Source organism: Phascolarctos cinereus, unplaced genomic scaffold, assembly GCF_003287225.1.
Source record: "Phascolarctos cinereus isolate Bilbo 61053 unplaced genomic scaffold, phaCin_HiC Scaffold_4;HRSCAF=312, whole genome shotgun sequence".
NCBI lineage: Eukaryota > Metazoa > Chordata > Mammalia > Diprotodontia > Phascolarctidae > Phascolarctos > Phascolarctos cinereus.
The window spans coordinates 47,345,217-47,363,778 of NW_027555847.1; the positions used below are offsets into that span (position 1 = coordinate 47,345,217).

Sequence of the window (18,562 nt, forward strand, 5' to 3'; positions counted from 1 at the left end):
GTAGTAAGGTAGATGGCAACAGGTAGTGGAGGGCTGGAAATGCCGGAGGAATAATGCCAGAGGAAATCCCAGAAGTAATAAGAAACCCTTAGAGGAATGCATATGGCTATACCTGTATTTTTGGAAAATCACTTTGGCAGGTGTGTGGATGATAAGTTGGAGAGGGCAGGGACCTGAGACAGGAACGCCAATCCAGACCAGTTACCATAGTTATCATAGCAAAGGGCATTGAACATTGAGCATTGGGTCAGCCAGACAACCTGGATTTCTGTTCTAGCTTTGCTGGTTATCAACCCTGGGACCTTGGGTTCCTACCCTGTGGATCCTCCTCATCTGTAAAATGGGGCTAGTGCCTCTTCTGCCTACATTGCAGGCATGTTGTGTGTCTCAAATAAGATGTATGTAGAAGTGCTTTGAAAACGAATGTTATATAATTAGAATATGGTGGCATGACAGAGATTTCCCAGAGTTGGCCAGAGGGTGATAGAAGAATTAGAATAATCTTTTGGAGTTGGTGCTAGTGAAATTTGACTGGTAACAAGAAATTCAGTGTATCCTAGGGCCATGTGGGGATTTGAGATGATGTTTGTATAGCATTTCACAAGTTATGAGACCTGTAAGATCAGTAATGCATACATTTCCCCAATCTTACAGATGTAGAAACCTGCATAACCAGCAAGTGTCAGGACTTCATCTCAGCTCTCTTCACGCCCAAGTCCAGAGCCTTTTGTGCTTTGTCAGGCAGTATACATAGCTACATAATAAATATTATTGGCTTTGGCTAAAGGCAATCATTAGGGGCATCTAGGTGACATCCAGGTGCTGGGCCTGGAGTCAGCAGGATTCATCTTCCTCAGTTCAAATGTAGCCTCAGACACTTACTACCTGTGTGACCTTGGGCAGGTCACTTAACCCTCTTTGCCTCAGTTCCTCATCTGTAAAAATTAGCTGGAGAGGGAAATGGCAAACCACACGAATATCTCTGCCAAGAAAACTCCAAATGGGGTCATAAAGAGTCAGACATTACTTAAAGGACTGAACAACAACAAATGTCAGTAATTAATGTCAGTCAAATGGGAGACTGTTCATTTACCTACCAGCTTTTTTGTTTCTCTTTTGGTGTGTCATAGAACTATGGCAGAATTTTGTACCTGGTCCCAGGTCAGTCTTTGAGAAGATAAGAACTGATCTGTAGAATATTTCCTTTGCTTTTCTAAGTGAGTTTTTAATGACGTGACATTTCAAACCAGTGATTATGAAAAGTGTTGTTTTTGAAAACAAAACTGATATTGTTGGTGTGTATTACCAAGAACAATTTCAGATGTGGAATGATTGAGGGAAGGTTTTAATGCTTAGGTAATCTATATGAATTCAGATTTGTCTAATACATAGTTTTCCCTTTATTCAGTCAGGTCAATTCAGTGAAGATATGATCCCAACAGTGGGCTTTAACATGAGGAAGGTAACTAAAGGTAACGTCACAATAAAGGTATGTAAAAATCACATTATGTTGCATTTAGATTCCCTAGTCATTATAATTTTAGATTTGGGGGATATGTTTTGTTTTTTTCCCTTTAATCCTATAAGTCTACGAATTGTAAGTGGGTTATATTTCAAAAGCTTTAAATTAGTTGCTCGTTGGAAATATTTCAAGTTGCAGTCTTATAAAAGGTATGTTAAGTGGCACAATCTTACACAGGGCACAATTGCCTATGGTAGTAGCAGCATCCTAAACCCTGACTGCCATTTTTATAATGTTAAAATGTTTCTGAGTCCCTGTGATTAGAATAACAGGACACTTCCCTCTGAGATCATCGGTTGGGGAATGGAGGGCCAGTCTGGGGTGGAGGGAAAAGTGAGTCGCAGGTAGGATTGAAGTGGTTCTGGAGGTGGTGAGGTTTGCTACGTCTCAGCAGACAGCTTTGCTTGTGCCTCGTTCTCTCAATTTCTTGGTGAGATCTCCTTTATTCTCTTGGCTTTAGTTATTGCACTGGAGAGTTGACTCTCAAATCTATATCACTGCCCTCTCAGAATTCACAGCTGAATAGCTCTCCTTGGATATCCCATGGCACCTTAATTCTCAGAAATAAGTCCAAAACTGGATGGGTCATCTTTAGTTCTTGAAATCTTGTTCTTCTTATGTTGTTGTTTTTTTCTGTTATTGTTGTCACCATCCTCCCAATTCCATAACCCAAGCTCAAAACCTCTATTTAACCACCACCACCCCCATCCCTGTACCGAACAAAAAACTGTTTTCTCTTCTTTATCCTCTTTTATTTTAAGTAGCTGCCAAGTTCTTTCTGTTCTGCTTCTGCAAATATTCTCTTATCTTCTTTCCATTCCTACCGAACCATGCTAGTTTGGGCTTTCATGTCTCTTTTCCTAGGATTTTGTTACAGCTTCTTTATTGGTGTTCTTGCCTCTAGGCTATCTTTTCTCCAATCCATTCTCTATACCCTGCCCAGTCAGCTTCTGAATACATTGCTCTAATCACAATTAAAAAAAAAAACAACAAACCCACAAAAAGCCCTTTATTGATGGTCTGTTGCCAGAGTGAATGATTCCTAATCAGCTAAAATCTTCTCCAATTTGGCTGTAGTCGACCCTTCCCAACTTCTTGCAAATTGCGCTTCATTGAAGTAGTCTGGGTCTCCTAGCTCTATTTGATGTTCCTTTCCTGACTTCTCTGGAGGTCTTTTACAGCTGTAGATCGATGATGCTGTGATCTCTTCTCTATGCCTCTGCTCATGGCCTCCTCTGTGCCTGGTAGGAACTGGGCCCTACTCCCTCCCCCCTTACCCTCCAGGTATGGGCCTCTTGTAGTCAGTTCCTGTGCTGCGTCTTCATGAAGAAGCTACTGATCCTCTATGCCAACAATAGTTGCTCTATCTTTAGATTTCCTCAGACCATCTGCCTTGGCCTCTCTGTCTTCTTTGTGCTTAATCCCATTTTCATTTTTGTATATTCTTCTGGCCTTGCACAATTCCTTGTACTCAGCATGTCTAAAATGGAGCTCCCGCTTTCCTCAAAGCCCATACCTCTGCCACACTTCCCTATTTCAGATGAGTCTCCCACCATCCTTCCAATCCTCTTGGTCCATAATCTTGCTGTCAGGCTTTACATCTTTGTTAACTCCCTCTGTCAATTGCAAGACTTCTATTACTTGCTCGCACTTTTACCATAGCTTCTGCATTACCTCCTTTCCACTCATACAGCCTCTCCCCTCTTTCAAGCACTCAGCCTGCTAGTGGTCCTATTTAATTTGTCTCCTAATTGGGGCCTCTAGTCTCCTTTCTAATTCATCCTCTACATTGCTGCCAAATTGATATTTCTAAAACATATCTGGCCATATCAGCTCTCTACTCAGAAATCTCTAGTAATTCCATTCTCTTTGTGCTGGGATAAAATACAAGCTCTTCTGTCTGACATTTAAAGGCCTTCACAGTTGGGGTCCCACCTACTTTTCCAGGTTTACGTTGTGTTATTCCCCATTTTGCATTCTTCATTCTATTTACACTGGTCTCGTGTGCTGCAGTCTGTCCTGTGCCGTGGTGCCTTTATGTCTGTTGCCTTCCTTTCCCCTTCCCTGTACGTGCTTCTTCCTTGCCTTTACTCGGTAGGATTTCTGGCTTCCTTCAGGGTACAGCTCACCCTCAGGTGAGCCCTTCAATGTAACTTGACCTCACTTTTTTATTACTTTGTATATACTTTGCATTTACTTGTATGCATATTCTATCCTGCTTAGAATATGACTTCCTTGGGAGCAACGGCTGTTGAGTTTTTGTCTTTGTATCTCCGGTGCCTCACATAGTGCCTTGTATGTGGTTAGTTCCTAACGTACATTTAAGCACTTACTAGATATGTGGCCCTGGGCAATTCAGTTCACTTCTCTTTGCCTCAGTTTCCTCATATGTAAAATAGAAATAATAATACTATTATTATAACTCCCGAAGTGAGGAACCAATGTGAAGACTAAATGAGATAATTTTATGAAGTGCTTAGCACAGTGTGTGGCATATTGCCTTATTCCCTTCTCTTCTCTCCCTTCCCTTCTCTTTTCTTAACTATCTTTCTGCCCCCCTTTCCTTGTACCAAGTAAGCACTTAATACATGGAATTGAATCACTATGTTTGGGACACATGGCATTCTCTTCTGATCTCTATTCTAGTTTGTTTGCCTCTTATTTTTGTGATCGCATCTATTAAAATTCAGGAGTCCTCTTGATATACAAATCCTGGTTGGGAAGCTGCCTGTTGGGCTACCTACCTTCTTTATGGGCATGCCCAGCTGCTATATTTGTGAGATTCAAATGTTGCCAATTGCTGTTGACCTTTTGGGGCAATATGGTATTGGAGTCAAATGCACAAGGGGGAAATCAATCTATAAGAAGTCTTGTGAGGTTTTATGCTTACTGAGCACTAAAATACTTTGAAGGGCAGTTGTGCTACATACAAACATTGAGGGGGAAGAAACTGGCAGGGTGGTGACTTTATGTGAGATGTAGTTAAATTCAAAGCTGTCAAAGAGTGGTAGGATATCCTATATAAATGCAACTTCTAACAAATCAATACATGTTTTTGCTTGAGATTCAAGTTTCCCACGTGCTGTGTTGAGTGGAGGTATCTTTATACCATATATACTTTCATAAACCTGAAAGTACTTGTACTGATATCTAAATGGGATAGTAGACCCTCAGATATTATTAAATATAATATGAACATGATTTAATGTGATTTGTATGGTATGTTCTAGTTAATAATCATATTTTTTCAAAGAATTAAGCTTCAAAATGATTGAAATTAATCTTTGATTTAGAAGTCAGAATCCTTTAGGATCTGTTTTAGGAATGCTAACAGTATGAATTCTTGGTGTCCCACATGGTCAAGGGCCCATTACAAGTCTTGGTTGATAAAACTGTTATATCTGGTGTTTTATTGTTTTCATGTAACTTGCAAATAAGTTGTTTTTTTGAAGGGGTGGGATGAAATTGTCTTTCCCAAGAAACTGGGAAATGCTTCTGAAATTTTCCCTGTCTTTCCTCTTTATTACTTGAAATGTTCCTTATAAAAAATTGTCTTGTTTTGATTTAAAGATCTGGGACATAGGAGGGCAGCCACGATTCCGAAGCATGTGGGAACGATACTGCAGAGGAGTCAATGCGATTGTGTAAGTGGGGTGTGGCCACGGGGATCTTTCCAGTTTGTTCTCTTAGAAAAATTCTTGTAGCACTGGATTCAGTCAGCCAGCATTTAGTAAGTACTTACTCTGTGCCCAAGTACTTACTGTATGCTGGGTCAGGCCCTGGAGATGCAGGCCCTTGAGACGTTTACAAGTCCAGTGGAAAGAGGGATTTTTTTTCGTTTTTTCTTTTTCCTGTCCAAGGTGGGGACCACCAAGTTAAAAGTCTTTTAAAAATTCATTTTAATTGAATTTTGAAAATTTAAAATAAAAGCATGACTTTTTATCATATTTAACTTTATCATATTTTACTTAAAAGAAAACTATGTATTAAAAACTTTAAATGACAACTATAACCTTAACTGCCACTTAATTGGGTGCATATAAGTATCTCTGAGGGTGCTAAATCTGACAGGCATCCAGGTGTTGCAGTAGATAGAGTGCAAGGCCTGGAGTCAAGAAGACTCCAGTTCCAGTCCAGCCCCACACACTTCCTAGCTGTGGAACCTTGGGCAAGTTACTTAACCTGTCTACCTCAGTTTCCTCAGCTGTTAAAAAGGGATAATGATAGTACCCATCTCACAAAGTTGTTGTGAAGAAGAGATGAGATAATATTTGTAAAGCACTTAGCACAGTACCTGACACATAGTAGGTACTATAAAAATGCTAGCTATTATTACTGTTATTAAATTAATTAAATTAAATCTTCAAGATCAGATTTTTGCCCTGGCTCTTCCCTTCTCTGGGCAGTCCTGATCTCGTCTATTCCCCCTCTCCACCCTCTTCCTCCTTTGGTCTAAGGTTGAACTGTGGGACCATTTTTTAAGGAAGTGAGACTCTTAGATGTTATTATTAAGAAATTTTGCTCTCAACTTTTTAAGTTACATGGTGGATGCTGCAGATCGTGAAAAGATCGAAGCTTCTCGGAATGAGCTACATAATCTTCTGGACAAACCACAGCTACAAGGCATTCCAGTAAGTCTGAGAAGTTTGCTTTTTGATTATAATTAGTACATTTCATATTTGAAATGGAGATAGATCTTTAGGAAGGGGAGAAGCTGTTGCTTAAAATATAAGGTGTGAAGATAATAAAATGAAAGTGGTTTGTATTTGGCTTAAGGAGCCATATTCATGACTTGGTATGATGTTATATGTTGAAATCGTGAAGGTACACAATAGGAGGACTATAAGACAGTAGGAGAGATGTGACAGGCAGCACTAATGTGTTCTAAACAGCAGTCTGCCTTGTCAGCTGTCACACATGACGGCGTGGAAACATGGTCCTGCTCTTGCTGTCAGACTTGCTGCTTCTAAATCTACATAATCAGGTGTGGTAGGATTTTGTCAGAGTTTCCTTCAGCTAACATTTGTCATATGCCCACTTTGGGTGCTGAAGAAGACAGTAGAAACAAATGAAGTACCGTCCCTGCACTCAAAGCTTGTTTAGACAGGAGTTAGCCTGGCCACGAATAAAGGGTATATGAGTGAGAGGCTGTAGGGGCTGTGTCCTAGGGCACCTAGAAATATGTGACTGAAGTAAAGCCAATGGGTGGTCACAAATTTACCTAATGTGTTGGTTAGAGACAAGTGTAGATAAGGGCACTTTGGGTCTGTGTTGATATTGGGCAGAGCACAAACTTGAAAATCTGGTGTAAGGTAAAGAAAGCCTTCGTTGAAAAGGCTTGGGTTTGAGGAGTTTACTATGTTGAGAGTTCACTATAGAAGGTGTGCTGGTAGGAAGGACCTTCTAGGCATGAAGTTCTATGGCAGAAGAGGTTTAGGCTGTCTGACTGAGCAGGAGATGAGAGCTGAAGGGGAGGAAATCAGTCAGGATAGTCAGTGAATTGGATTTGGTTTCTCCCACCTCTGATCTTGTCATCTTTGCTCTGTCTTCTTTATGTGTATCTTAAAAGGGCAGCATTAGCCTGGGAAGGGAAAAGAGAAGGGAGTCAGTCGAGGATGAGTTTTTATAGTCCAGGCTACAATTTTGAATGTAAAATAACTAATAATGTTGTAAATGACGATATGCCATCAGTCAAGCAAGTAATATTTATTAAGCACTTGCTATGTGCTAGGCACTGTGCTAAGATTAGGATACAAATAAAGGTAAAAACAGTACCTGCACTCATTCTAATGGGAAGACAACATGTATGTAAATGGGCATATACAAGTTATCTACAGAGTAGATGCAGAGTAATTTGAGAAGGGAAGGCACTAGCTGCTTGAAGAGAGACCTCCAGCACCAGGTGGGATTTGAATGGTTCTTGAAGGAATCCAGTTAAACTTAAGATGTAGAAATGAGGAGGGATAAGATTCCAGGTGTGAAGGGAATTACGATTTTTATAACAATCAGTATGATATGTGTAATGACTATACTAATAGATTAGATTTTCAGAATTGCCTCTCTTGTGAGTCCCGCTTACAATGCAGCTTGAAATGATAAATCAGAACTTTGATGAACTCATAATCACTGGCATCTTTCTGCCTTTGTACATGAGGTGAATCTAATCAAAGATTGTAGAATCTGTTCCCATCACAGAACTCTGGTCCTGTGACCCACCAAGTAACAACCCCCAAAGAGTTGAACAATGCTGCTTCCATAGAACTTCAGGACACCTGTACCGTAGTGATTGTGGGATATGTGGGCTGGTTATGGGAAACCACCCTGGTCCTGGGAACGATTGTCTGTAATCCACCTTCACTCCTCCCTTCCTATTGTGATTTATGTATATAATCTCTGTCTTCACTTCAGCAAGGTGGAATTCTGATCAGGAGAATTCCTGATTTGGAAATCTCTTCCTCATAATGAAACTAATTAATTAAACGGCTACCTGATTACTGGCACTTTGTCATAGCCTGCTGTTTCATCATTCCCAGGTTAGAGACTGGCTCAGTATAAAAATCTTGTTATGGGTGAGGATGGGAGACATGCAGGGCAAAAGCCTAGACACGGTAGCTGATTTGTTCTTTGTGCATAGGCTTATATCTAGAAGGCATAGAGGGGAGTGCTATAGAAGGGAACTAGAAAAATAGGAAGGGATCAGATTGTGAAGAATTTCAGATGTCAAGAGAACTTTCTATTTGGTTCTAGAGGTAATAGGGAACCTCTGCAGATCATTGAGTAGGAGGGTGAATTGTTCAGTGCTGTGTTTCAGGCCAGTCATTTTGGCAGCTATGTAGGGATGGATCGGAATGAAGAAAGACTTGAGGAAGGGAGACCAGTGAGTAGGCTATTGTAATTGTCCAGGTGAGAGGTGATGAGGGCTTCATTAGGGTAGTGACTGTGTGAGTGGAAAGAAGGATGAGGTATGAGAGACGTGGAGAAGATTAGGAAACTGACTGGATGTGGAAGTAAGTAAGAGAGTGATAACTGTGTCAGATGCTACTGTGAGTTCAAGAAAGATCAGGAGTATGGGAGAGAATATTTAGTTTGGCAACTTGGTAACGTCAGAGAGAGTAGTTTCAGTTGAGTAATGAGATCAGAATTGAGATTTTGGAAGCTTAGAAGACAATGAGAAGTGGAAGACAAGGTGATAGCTAACAGGGTTATTATTAAGATGTAGTGACGTTTTCTGAGGGATGAGGAAGAGCTAACAGGGTTATTATTAAGATGTAGTGACGTTTTCTGAGGGATGAGGAAGGCGTATGTTTGTAGGCAACAGGAAAAGAACAAGTAGATGGAGAGAAATGAAAGATTAGAGAAGGGGTGATAGTGGAGGCACTCTGCTGCAGAAGATGGGCTTAGGAATACATGTGGAGGGATTGGCCTTGGAAGGGGCAGGGGCACCTCTTCATCAGAGACAAGGGAAAGAGACAGTGGAGAATGATGTCAGCTAGATGGGAAATGAGCAGAGAAGAGGGAACTCATAGTAAGTTGTCTCAATTTTGGGAAAGTGTGAGGGAGCCACCAAAGGGATGCTATAGGAGGCTTAAAGAGAGAAGAGATTTGGAGCAATGGCTGTGTTGAGTGGAATAGAAAATTGTTTAGGGATGAGTATGATATAGTAGAGTGCTGGACCTGGAGTCAGGAAGACCTGGGTTCAAATCCTGCCTCATATACATATTAGCTCTTTGGCTTTGGGCACATTGCTTGACCTCTCAGTGACAAATGAGGTGAGTGGTGGGAGTGATCCAGAGTTGGCATTGGACAGGGTATATATAATGTGATAGGGCAAGAGATTTGAACATGGGGGTGTGGCAGGTGAAAGATGAAATGACTGAGGAAACAAAGGTTTGATCTTTCGAGCATATCAATTGAATTTATTAAGCAATACATGCTGATTGCCTAACAAAGTAGGACCAGAATTCTCAGCTTAGTCCTGGACTCCGAATACAGGGGGACACAGACTTTTACACGTTAAAAAACAATTAACCAAATAAGACTAATTTAAAGGAAACAATACAGCATTAGGTAGTCTGATATCTAATTGGGTGAAAGATTAGGAAGTTTCCAAGTTCGGAGGGGGAGAGTAAACAGGTACAAGTCCCTGAATTTAGACAAAGAGGTGTCCCACTCCCCCCAAGTATCTGTAATCAGTCAAAGGAACGTGGAAACAATAATTGATTGGTCAGTACAAGGCCAGTTTTCAAACATGGGTTGCTTTGAGATGTACAGTTGTGAGAAAATGCCTTTCATCAATCTTTGGATCTGAGTTTCTATTCACTGTAACCTAAGTCCTTAATTAAGGGTCTTTTCACAACAGGGAGATGCAGTCCTAGGTTCGAACAATGCAATAAGGGTCTCTCCCAGTTCCCACAGTTGAATAAACTTTTCTCACAAGAGAGAATTTGAACTAGACACATAATTGAATAGTAAGGGAACTGAGCTAGCTCCAAGGTGGAGTTGGGGTGGTTTACTCACTTCCCACAATTAACCACTTTCTGTCCTGATTCCTTCAGTGGTTAGTATAAAGTTGATTTGGTCGATGAAAAGTTCAGTAGTTTATGATTGGGAGGGAAGGAGAGTGTAGCCAGAGCACTGGTGATGGTCTGGTCATGGAAGGATGAGAGGTGACTGTGAAGATGAATAAATAGATTTAGGAATAGTTTTAGGATAAGATAAAAGGATAACAAGTAATGATTGGATAAAGGAATTCTGGAGCTCTTCAGTGTGAAAAAGGAACACTTGTGGGTGATAGCAAGAGCAAGGGTATGACTGTCCCTCTAGCCACAGAATGGGAGCATACATCATGGGAACTTTAAAGTTGAGGAACTGAGAAGTTAAGAGTATTTGAGGAAACATCAACATGTATATTCAAAATCCCCTGTTTGGAGGGTAGGAGTTGTGGTAAAACTGAGCTGGGCATTGACCTTCCTAAGAAAGGAGGGAGGAAATGTCAAGGCTGGGTTGTCAGGACTGAATTGCCTGGTATATTTGGATAGAGTGAACCTCAGAGGACTAGTGTTTGCCGAGTGATGGTGGAATAGGGAGAGTCTGGAAGCAGCAATGAGTTAAGTTCCAGAAAAGTAAGAGCTGTCAGTATGCCCTTAAAGGAACTGTTCCGAGTATTCTCACTGAAGATTCTGGCTCTGGTTGGCTGCCTTATTTTTCTGATAAACTTTGGAGCCATTGAAATTCTATATGAGGATTTTATATGAGTGTGCATATGTATACTTAAATATACATAAGTGCATCCATGCACAGGTATGCGTATATGCATTCTGTATAATAGATATGTGTAGATTATAAAGTTATTAGCATTTACATTTCTACACTTGCCCAAAATAAAGTTTGATTTTATTGATTTTTGTGAAAAATTTCTAAGCCAGTGAATTTTATTACAAGCAGAATGCAGAGAATAGAACACAATTTTAGAGTCATTTGGTAGGAATCGGTTCTTAACCTGCCATGTGAAAGGATCCTACTGCTGATGTACTAGGACCCTCATCATGTATCAGGAGGATGAAGATGGGTTCTAGTTGAACATTTTTAAGGTATCAAGTTCTGTGGAAGTTGGTCATCTTTGTTCACTCTATAGTTAAGGTCCGTTTATTAACATTTGAACTTTCTTCTTTCTTTTTAAAGGTGCTAGTACTTGGAAACAAGAGAGACCTGCCTAATGCCTTGGATGAGAAACAACTAATTGAAAAAATGTACGTTTCATGACAATGTGAAAGGGATTTTCTTTTGTACCAGATTCACTTATGTGGCATACTTTCATTGATAGCTCTTTTGGCAAGTCATTTCTTGACATTTTTCTCCCCCATGATAGAACTGTTCCCTTGAAAACAGCAAAAGAACTAAACAAAATTGACCACATCCGATAACGTTCGCCACCTCTCTTTTGAAAAGAAGCTGTTGAGATTTGTCATTTGTGAACCTGACACTAAAGCTTGATTGCCATTAAATTAACTTTGGCTTCCTTTTCGTGTTGTTTTAATTTATTTTAGTAATTTAGTATATTCTTCTGGTTCTGCTTTCATTGCTCTGTATCATTCATACAAATCTTTCCTGATTTCTCTGAATTCCCTGTATTCTTGTATTCTTCATTTCTTTGAGCACAGTGCTATTCCATTTATATTCCATGGTTTGTTCTCTTGCATACTTTGCATGCTGTTTTAATCGTTTAGGACTCTAGATTTATTCAGCATTTGCAGTGGTTTTCTCCTTGCAGTTGAAAATTCTCAGCCCATTAGAGATGTTTATATGTTTTTAGTGTGGTTAAAGAATAGTTGCTCTGTTCATTCTGTTTATTAACACAAGTACCTACGCAAAATCGGCCACTTCTTAAATGCAAATTTATTTTAAAATTTTGCCTTGTCTAGGAATCTCTCTGCTATTCAGGACAGAGAAATCTGCTGCTATTCAATTTCTTGCAAAGAAAAGGATAATATAGGTAAGTAATGTCTAGCATTTCTTGCAGAATTATTTGCTATTTGTGTTTATGCTTTTCTCCTTCCTCATTATAGGTTAAGTGACTCTCACAGTGTACTGTTTTCCCCGCCATGATGAAGAGTAGACTTTAAGCCCCTTGACAATAGACTTTACTCCTAACTATTTAAAGAGATGAACTCAGTAAAGCCATGCAGTTAGGTATTGCTTGATATTTATTGTAGTAATCTTTTTGGTGCTGGTATCCAGCTGTGCTGTGTATTAAAATGGTACTTTTGAAATAGGATTTTATAAAGACTGGTCAGGAGGCACTATAAAATTTTTTTCACTTGCTAAAACTGAGTATATTGCTGTAATATATTAGCACTTTTTTGGAGCGATAAGCCAGAAATACGCATTAGCTTTAATGTACTTGAAAAATCACTTCTGTCTGATATTCAGTCACTTAAACTAACCTGTTGAGGTATTATTTAATAAACAAAAGTATGAGTGTATAGTGTTTTAGAAACGGTTCATAGATGATTTGTTAGCCTGGCTTGTAGCCTTCAGGGAAGTTTGAGCTTTTTTTTCTCATTCTTTCCTTTTTTACTTTGTCTATCCCTTGTCATCCTTAATCTTCATGATTGTTCAGGGTTATCAAATCTGATAGTCTATGCTTTGCAGATTACAATATGCTTGCTATTTGTGGTCAGTAAGGTTTGATCCCTAATTTTTGCATTTCAGAAACTTTTTTTTTTTTTGGTGAGGCAATTGGGGTTAAGTGACTTGCCCAGAGTCATTGTGACTGGGCACAGCTGGTAAGTGTTATGTTTCTGAGGTCCTCCTGACTCCAGGACCGGTGTGCTCTGTCCACTGTGCCACCTCGCTGTCCCATTCAGAAACTTTTTTAAGTTCACTTAGGGCCCTAGCAAATTAATACTGACTAAATTTAATGCTTATTTATAAATAACAATATCATTTTATTCTTCAGAATATATCTTCAGAAATGTCTCATGAGTTGCCTCAAGTACTTAGGTTGACTGGTTAGAACATTCTTTCCCTTGGGTTAATGCCAGAGAAACACCAGCATTCTTAGATGAGCTCTTAATCCCCATTTTTGTTCCATATCAGAATAACAATTGGTCTCTTTGCATTTGTGACCATGCTGTCATTCTTATTCCTCATTTCAGCATGCTTTAGTAATCTGCTTTAATTTTATAGTGGCCCATCATTTTTCATGGATTTAGGTTGGTTCTGTCCTATGAGAATGTTACTAGTAGCATTTTTCCAAATCCTGGTTTATAATGTTTATATTTCTGGGATAACAAACTCATCCTTGGAGTATTATTTCTTACTAGCTTTCATAACCCAAACAGATGTATGTCTCTATGACTTTTCTGATTCTCCGCTCAGGTTAGGAGTCTGTCTTACTTTTGGACTTGTCCTCTGTTCATTGATTATAAGTGTGGGATAAAACAATTGAAAAGTAGATAAATTCAGACATTTTACTAATGTAATCTTGCCCACTCCTCAATTAGTCAAATTCTATTTTGCCACTTTTACACCTCAGTGACCTGTTGTAGCTGTTGAATAGGACAGATAGCTTTGTATAATTACTGGTTGATTGTCTAAGACCTTTAAAAACACTCATCTGTCTAAACCTATAACTTTTACTTTGCCTAGTATGTATTAGTTATTAATCATAAAGATTTTAAGTTTCTGTTTCTCCCACATGGTTAGGGCATGAAGTATTCTGTTCACTTAAATATTCTGCTTGATTTAATACAAACATGTAGGTGCCTGGAACTGGAGAGAAACCTTAGTGATCATTAGTTCTAGCCCCTCAGATCTCTAGCTGGAAGGGATCTCAGAATCCACCTAAGGATCTCAGAATCCACCTAATGCAACTCCCTCATTTTATTGGTGAAGAAATTGAGATCCTTCAAGGGGAAATGACTTGCCTAAGCACTTAGCCTAGTGTCTGGCACGTAATAGGCATTTGATAAAATGTTTGTGGACTGACGCAGGCAGATGGGATTCGAACCCAGGGTCTTTGCCTCTGATCCCATATTGGGTTAGTGCCCAGTGTCAAGGCTGTAGCCAAAGCAGGTGCTCATTAAATCCTGGATGACTTGGTATGTCCCTTAAATGGGAATTCAGAGTCCTGCATTGGAGGGGTTCTTAAGAAATGTTTTTGGGCCTGCTCAAGTCTTATTCACAGCAGTTTGCCTGGACTGTCATAGAGCCCGACTGCATCCATGGGGCCATTGAGTTAGAGCTCAGTAATCAGGATCCTGTTCTGAGAGATCACACCCATTGTTGGGTACCTTTCTAGGCTATGGTGATTGTGCTTAGTTTTGGAATATGAAGAATTTGGCTCGTAGTCTGTGGGACACATCCCCATCGCTGAGGTTTCCTGTTTGATGTATATCGTCCGCATTTGGGCTCTGGAACAACAACTTGGAGAGGTTCTCTGAGGGTTTTTTCCTGTTATTCCTGCCCTCTTCCCTCTTTCCTCAGCACATTTTGTGTTTGTTTTGAATTTATTCATCTCTGAACATATCTCTGTTTAGTAGAAAGTAGCGACTTAGTAGGGTAGTGAAGCAATTTGGAGATGTGATTGTTGAGATACTGCTGGTGATGTTTGAAAGACTGTAAAAAATATGCTGCAGGATTGGAAAAGGCTAAATTTCCTAACTTACCAGAAAGGAGAAGGAATAGGGTCTTCCAGGGGGCAGCAGCTAAGTGGCACAGTAGATAGAGTCACTGGCCCTGAAGTCAGGAGGACCTGAGTTCAAATCTAGCCTCAGACACTTGCTAGCTGTGTGACCCCAGGCAAGTCACTTAACCCTGATTGCCTCAAAAAAACGAAAACCAAAAAAACCCCAATCATGCAGGCTGACCTCTCTTCCTTGATACGGTGAAGCTTTGGAAGATGACTTCCAGCAAAATGTTATGAGTGTCTCCCAGTCAGGATTTCATATGTTGTTTTCCCCTCTTGCTTCATGGTTCTAAAAGTTGAGTTCAGATGTTCTAGCTAATTTAAATTTGATTTTACATCATTGAGAGAATGGTCCTGTATTCTGATGCTCTCCTTGTACTTTGTGTTTGGTCCTTTCAGTATTTTATTTAGCCGTCAGTAGGTCCATAGTCTCACCACCATTTTCCCTTTGTCCCCTTAGACATCACGCTTCAGTGGCTTATTCAGCATTCGAAATCTAGAAGAAGCTGAGGTCTTCAGCCCCTGGAGTCCCTCCCCCCACCCCGCTGGCTGTGATCCCAGACTTGTCGTCCGTTCCTCTGACATGCTACCCAGAATATGGTCCTTCCTACATCCAAGAAATGGCCTTTTGTCTGAGTTAATTTCTCCTGTGCGCTGCTGGAGATATGTATCCTTCACCTGTCACAAAGCATCACCTAGAGTTGTCATGATAAAGTCAGCACAAAAAGGCTTGTCACAAACAGCACACAGTGCTGTTGAAGCAGTCTTGACCACCTTAAATCAAGGAAATTGCATATTTCAATTTGGGTCATTCTGGCCAGATTTTTATATTGATTTTCAGCAAGTGTTTACGATATTTAATTAGATTTCAGTAGCTTGATACTGAGACAGCATGAGGATTCTAGCACCACCTACAGTATTTAGAAACCCTTTAAGCCTGACTCCTGTGGGATAGAAGCCTATTGTTTCTTTGTCTTATCTCACACATGCATGTGAAATGTATGTTTTTAAGCCATAGAAATGGAAATTGTCTGAAAAGGGGGCACAAGGCCCAATGAGGTCAATGTCACCGTTTCTCCTCTCTACTGGTGAGATCTTACCCAGGGACTTTTAGAAATGAACTCCTTTCTGGTGATGCTTAATAGCCACGTACATAGTGGTGGGATGATGTGGGAGAAACTAAGGCATGCTGTTTTGTAGCTGTCCAGATCATTACTTGTATCTTTTTTTTTTGGTTTAACACTTTTTTAAGGGGATGGGAATTGACTTTCTCAAAAACTTTCAAGGGTTTAGAACATTCCAGTTAAATAATAAAACTTATGAAGAATGTTACTTTGTTCAAAGCCCTGTATGTTTTTCTATCTACATGTCATTAAGTCAGTGCTGCTGCATGCCTCTCAAACTATTGAATTTTTATATCCAGTCAGAATAGGACTTTCAGCACAAAAGATACCTATAAAAACTGTCATGTTTTGTCTCTCTTACTGATTTCAGACCTGGCACCACTCTGCCTGGTTCCCCCAGACATCTTGGTTATTGTGACAACTCTAGACCTGCTTGCTTTTGTAATGTAATCATTCGCCACCTGGACAGGTTGTAGGACATCTGAGACAGAGGTGTCTAAGCACAAGAGAGCTGATTAATTGATCCTGTTAATTGATTCACTTTTAAAAGATAGAGGTGGGTGGGTTAAAACTAAAAATGGACTTGTTTTTGTAGCTTAGTGATCTCTGTATATTTAAAGGGACACATATGTTAATTCTGGTTCATTCGTAAAATATTGATGTAGACCACTGTAGGGGATAACTCTCTGGTACACCTGCTTATGTGTTGCCTCACACTGTGTGTGATTTTTTTTTAGCAGCACTTAAATATAGACAGTGCATTTCCAAAATCGTCGAGCACTCAAAGTGTGGTCAGCAATGACTTCTTTTAATAAGTACCCGTTTTAATTTATAGACTGCCATGGCCTTAATATTCTGTACGAACTACTGCACCATGTTGCACAGACACTACTTGGTTTCTCTCCATTTACTTTTTTTTTTAAGAGAAAAATTGGGGCTTTATGAAATCGTCCTCTTTTTTTTCCCCTTAAAGCATGTTGCATATTTCTTGGATGATTTTGGAGGGGTGGGGTGGGAGGGTTCTGTTAGATATGGGGATATTAACTTGCTGCTATAGTTGAACATCTTTGATGTTCACTATGAGTTGCGATGGTTAATTTAGCAACTTGCTTGTGCCTAAAAGGAGGAAACTGAACTAAAATGCGTGAATCTCTATGTGGGGACCAGGTCACATTTTATTAACTGACCTATAGCCGAACTTGAAGTGTTTGTGTCGAAATCATTGCTTTTCAGCATTTTAAGGCATCCAGACACTACTACTACCAACTGTTTCCCTGTGCATTTATTAACCTTTGCATGTGAAAACTTACATAGTTACTGAACTTTGTAAATAAGTGAATTTTTTTATTTAGGTGGATGCATCTGTCTACTGCATTTCTCAGCTTAATTCAATAAACTTGCGTTTCAAGGGTTGTATTAGCAATTTTAACTTGCTGAATTGTTCAGAATGTGAATCATGATGGAAGATGCTGACTTTATTGAAGAAAGGATGTAAAGACACGGTTAACACAAGGTCCAGAGATCCAGGGTTGGAAAGATTGTTAGCCCTCCAAGAAATTGGGTTGTAGGCCAATAAAAATTGAAATAAACCTTTTAAGATATATAACCCACCAAACTGATACTGTGATTCTTTTTCAGGCTGTTGCTATTCTCTGCCATGTATGTGTCATTATTGTGACTTTGAATCAGGAAATGCTGTTATACGTGAACTGAATGGTTTGTGCTACATGAGAAGTTCTTTATCTGGGGTCCATCCCTAACTCAAATCTAGCCTTTCCTCCAGTTATTTTGAACCATTCTGATAAGGGATCCATAGGTGTCCCCAGACTTCCAAAGGGGTCCACGATAATAATAACTGCTAGCATTTATGTAGTGCTTTGAGGTTTGCAAAGTACTTTACAAATATTAATTTATTCTCACAACCACCCCATGACACACAAAAAAATTAAGATTCCCCTGGACTAGCTGATGTTCAAGATCCCTCCAACTCCATTGTGGGGGCTTAACTTGTTTGATGAACTCAGCCTCACAAGGCCAAATTGACACTTCCTGAGTTTGCTAATAACTAGTAAATATGTCCTCTAGTCATTTCTTATTTAGAGACTGGCAACTGTTTAAAAGTAGATGTTTTTAGTACTTGTTGCTACTTAGCAAATGCTATTTAAAGTCATGAAATAGCCACCTGATATATTTAGGGTAACAAAGAAGCAGCTAATTCTTGTAAACAGAAAAAGAAGGTTTTTTCGTCTCAGCTGCAACAATACATTGTTAGGTATGCATTTGCTGGGTATAATCTCAGTAGGATTAAGCAACCATGCACCCATCTCCATTTGGAAGCCAAGCGGATTTTTACTCATAAAACAAGCCATTATGTAAAATTACATAGAGCCTTCTAAATGCCAGGCACTCTTTTATTAGTGTATTTTTGCCTTAATCTCCTGTGCCCTTTTGTAGAAAGTAATGCAGGGAGTTTATCATTCACATTTTTTAAAAAACAGATTTAGAAATTAATAACTTTTTACAGTGAATTGAAAAAATGTAACAACAATAACAATAGCTAGTATTTGTGAAGAATGCCAAGGTTTGCAATGTGTTAGTTTTATCTCATTTGATCAGAATTTCTTTTGTAGCAGCTGATCCCCTTCTGGTCGGATGAATTTTAGTCCTTGTATATTGAGTTTAAGATGATTAGGACTGTTAGACTCTGGATGTCACAGTCTGGATGGA

General features: G+C 39.5%; 1 protein-coding gene across 1 annotated transcript in view; it reads left to right on the forward strand.

Moving 5' to 3' along the window:
* ARL8B (ARF like GTPase 8B) overlaps positions 1–17,450 on the forward strand; it is a 46,723-nt gene extending 29,273 nt beyond the window's left edge. The window contains exons 2-7 of the mRNA XM_020968462.2: positions 1,409–1,489; positions 5,093–5,166; positions 6,060–6,153; positions 11,204–11,271; positions 11,944–12,014; positions 15,172–17,450. Coding sequence (XP_020824121.1) covers positions 1,409–1,489; positions 5,093–5,166; positions 6,060–6,153; positions 11,204–11,271; positions 11,944–12,014; positions 15,172–15,221 — 438 coding nt within the window. The 3' untranslated portion in view covers positions 15,222–17,450. The remainder of the gene's footprint in view (positions 1–1,408; positions 1,490–5,092; positions 5,167–6,059; positions 6,154–11,203; positions 11,272–11,943; positions 12,015–15,171) is intronic.
* Positions 17,451–18,562: the final 1,112 nt, after the last annotated feature.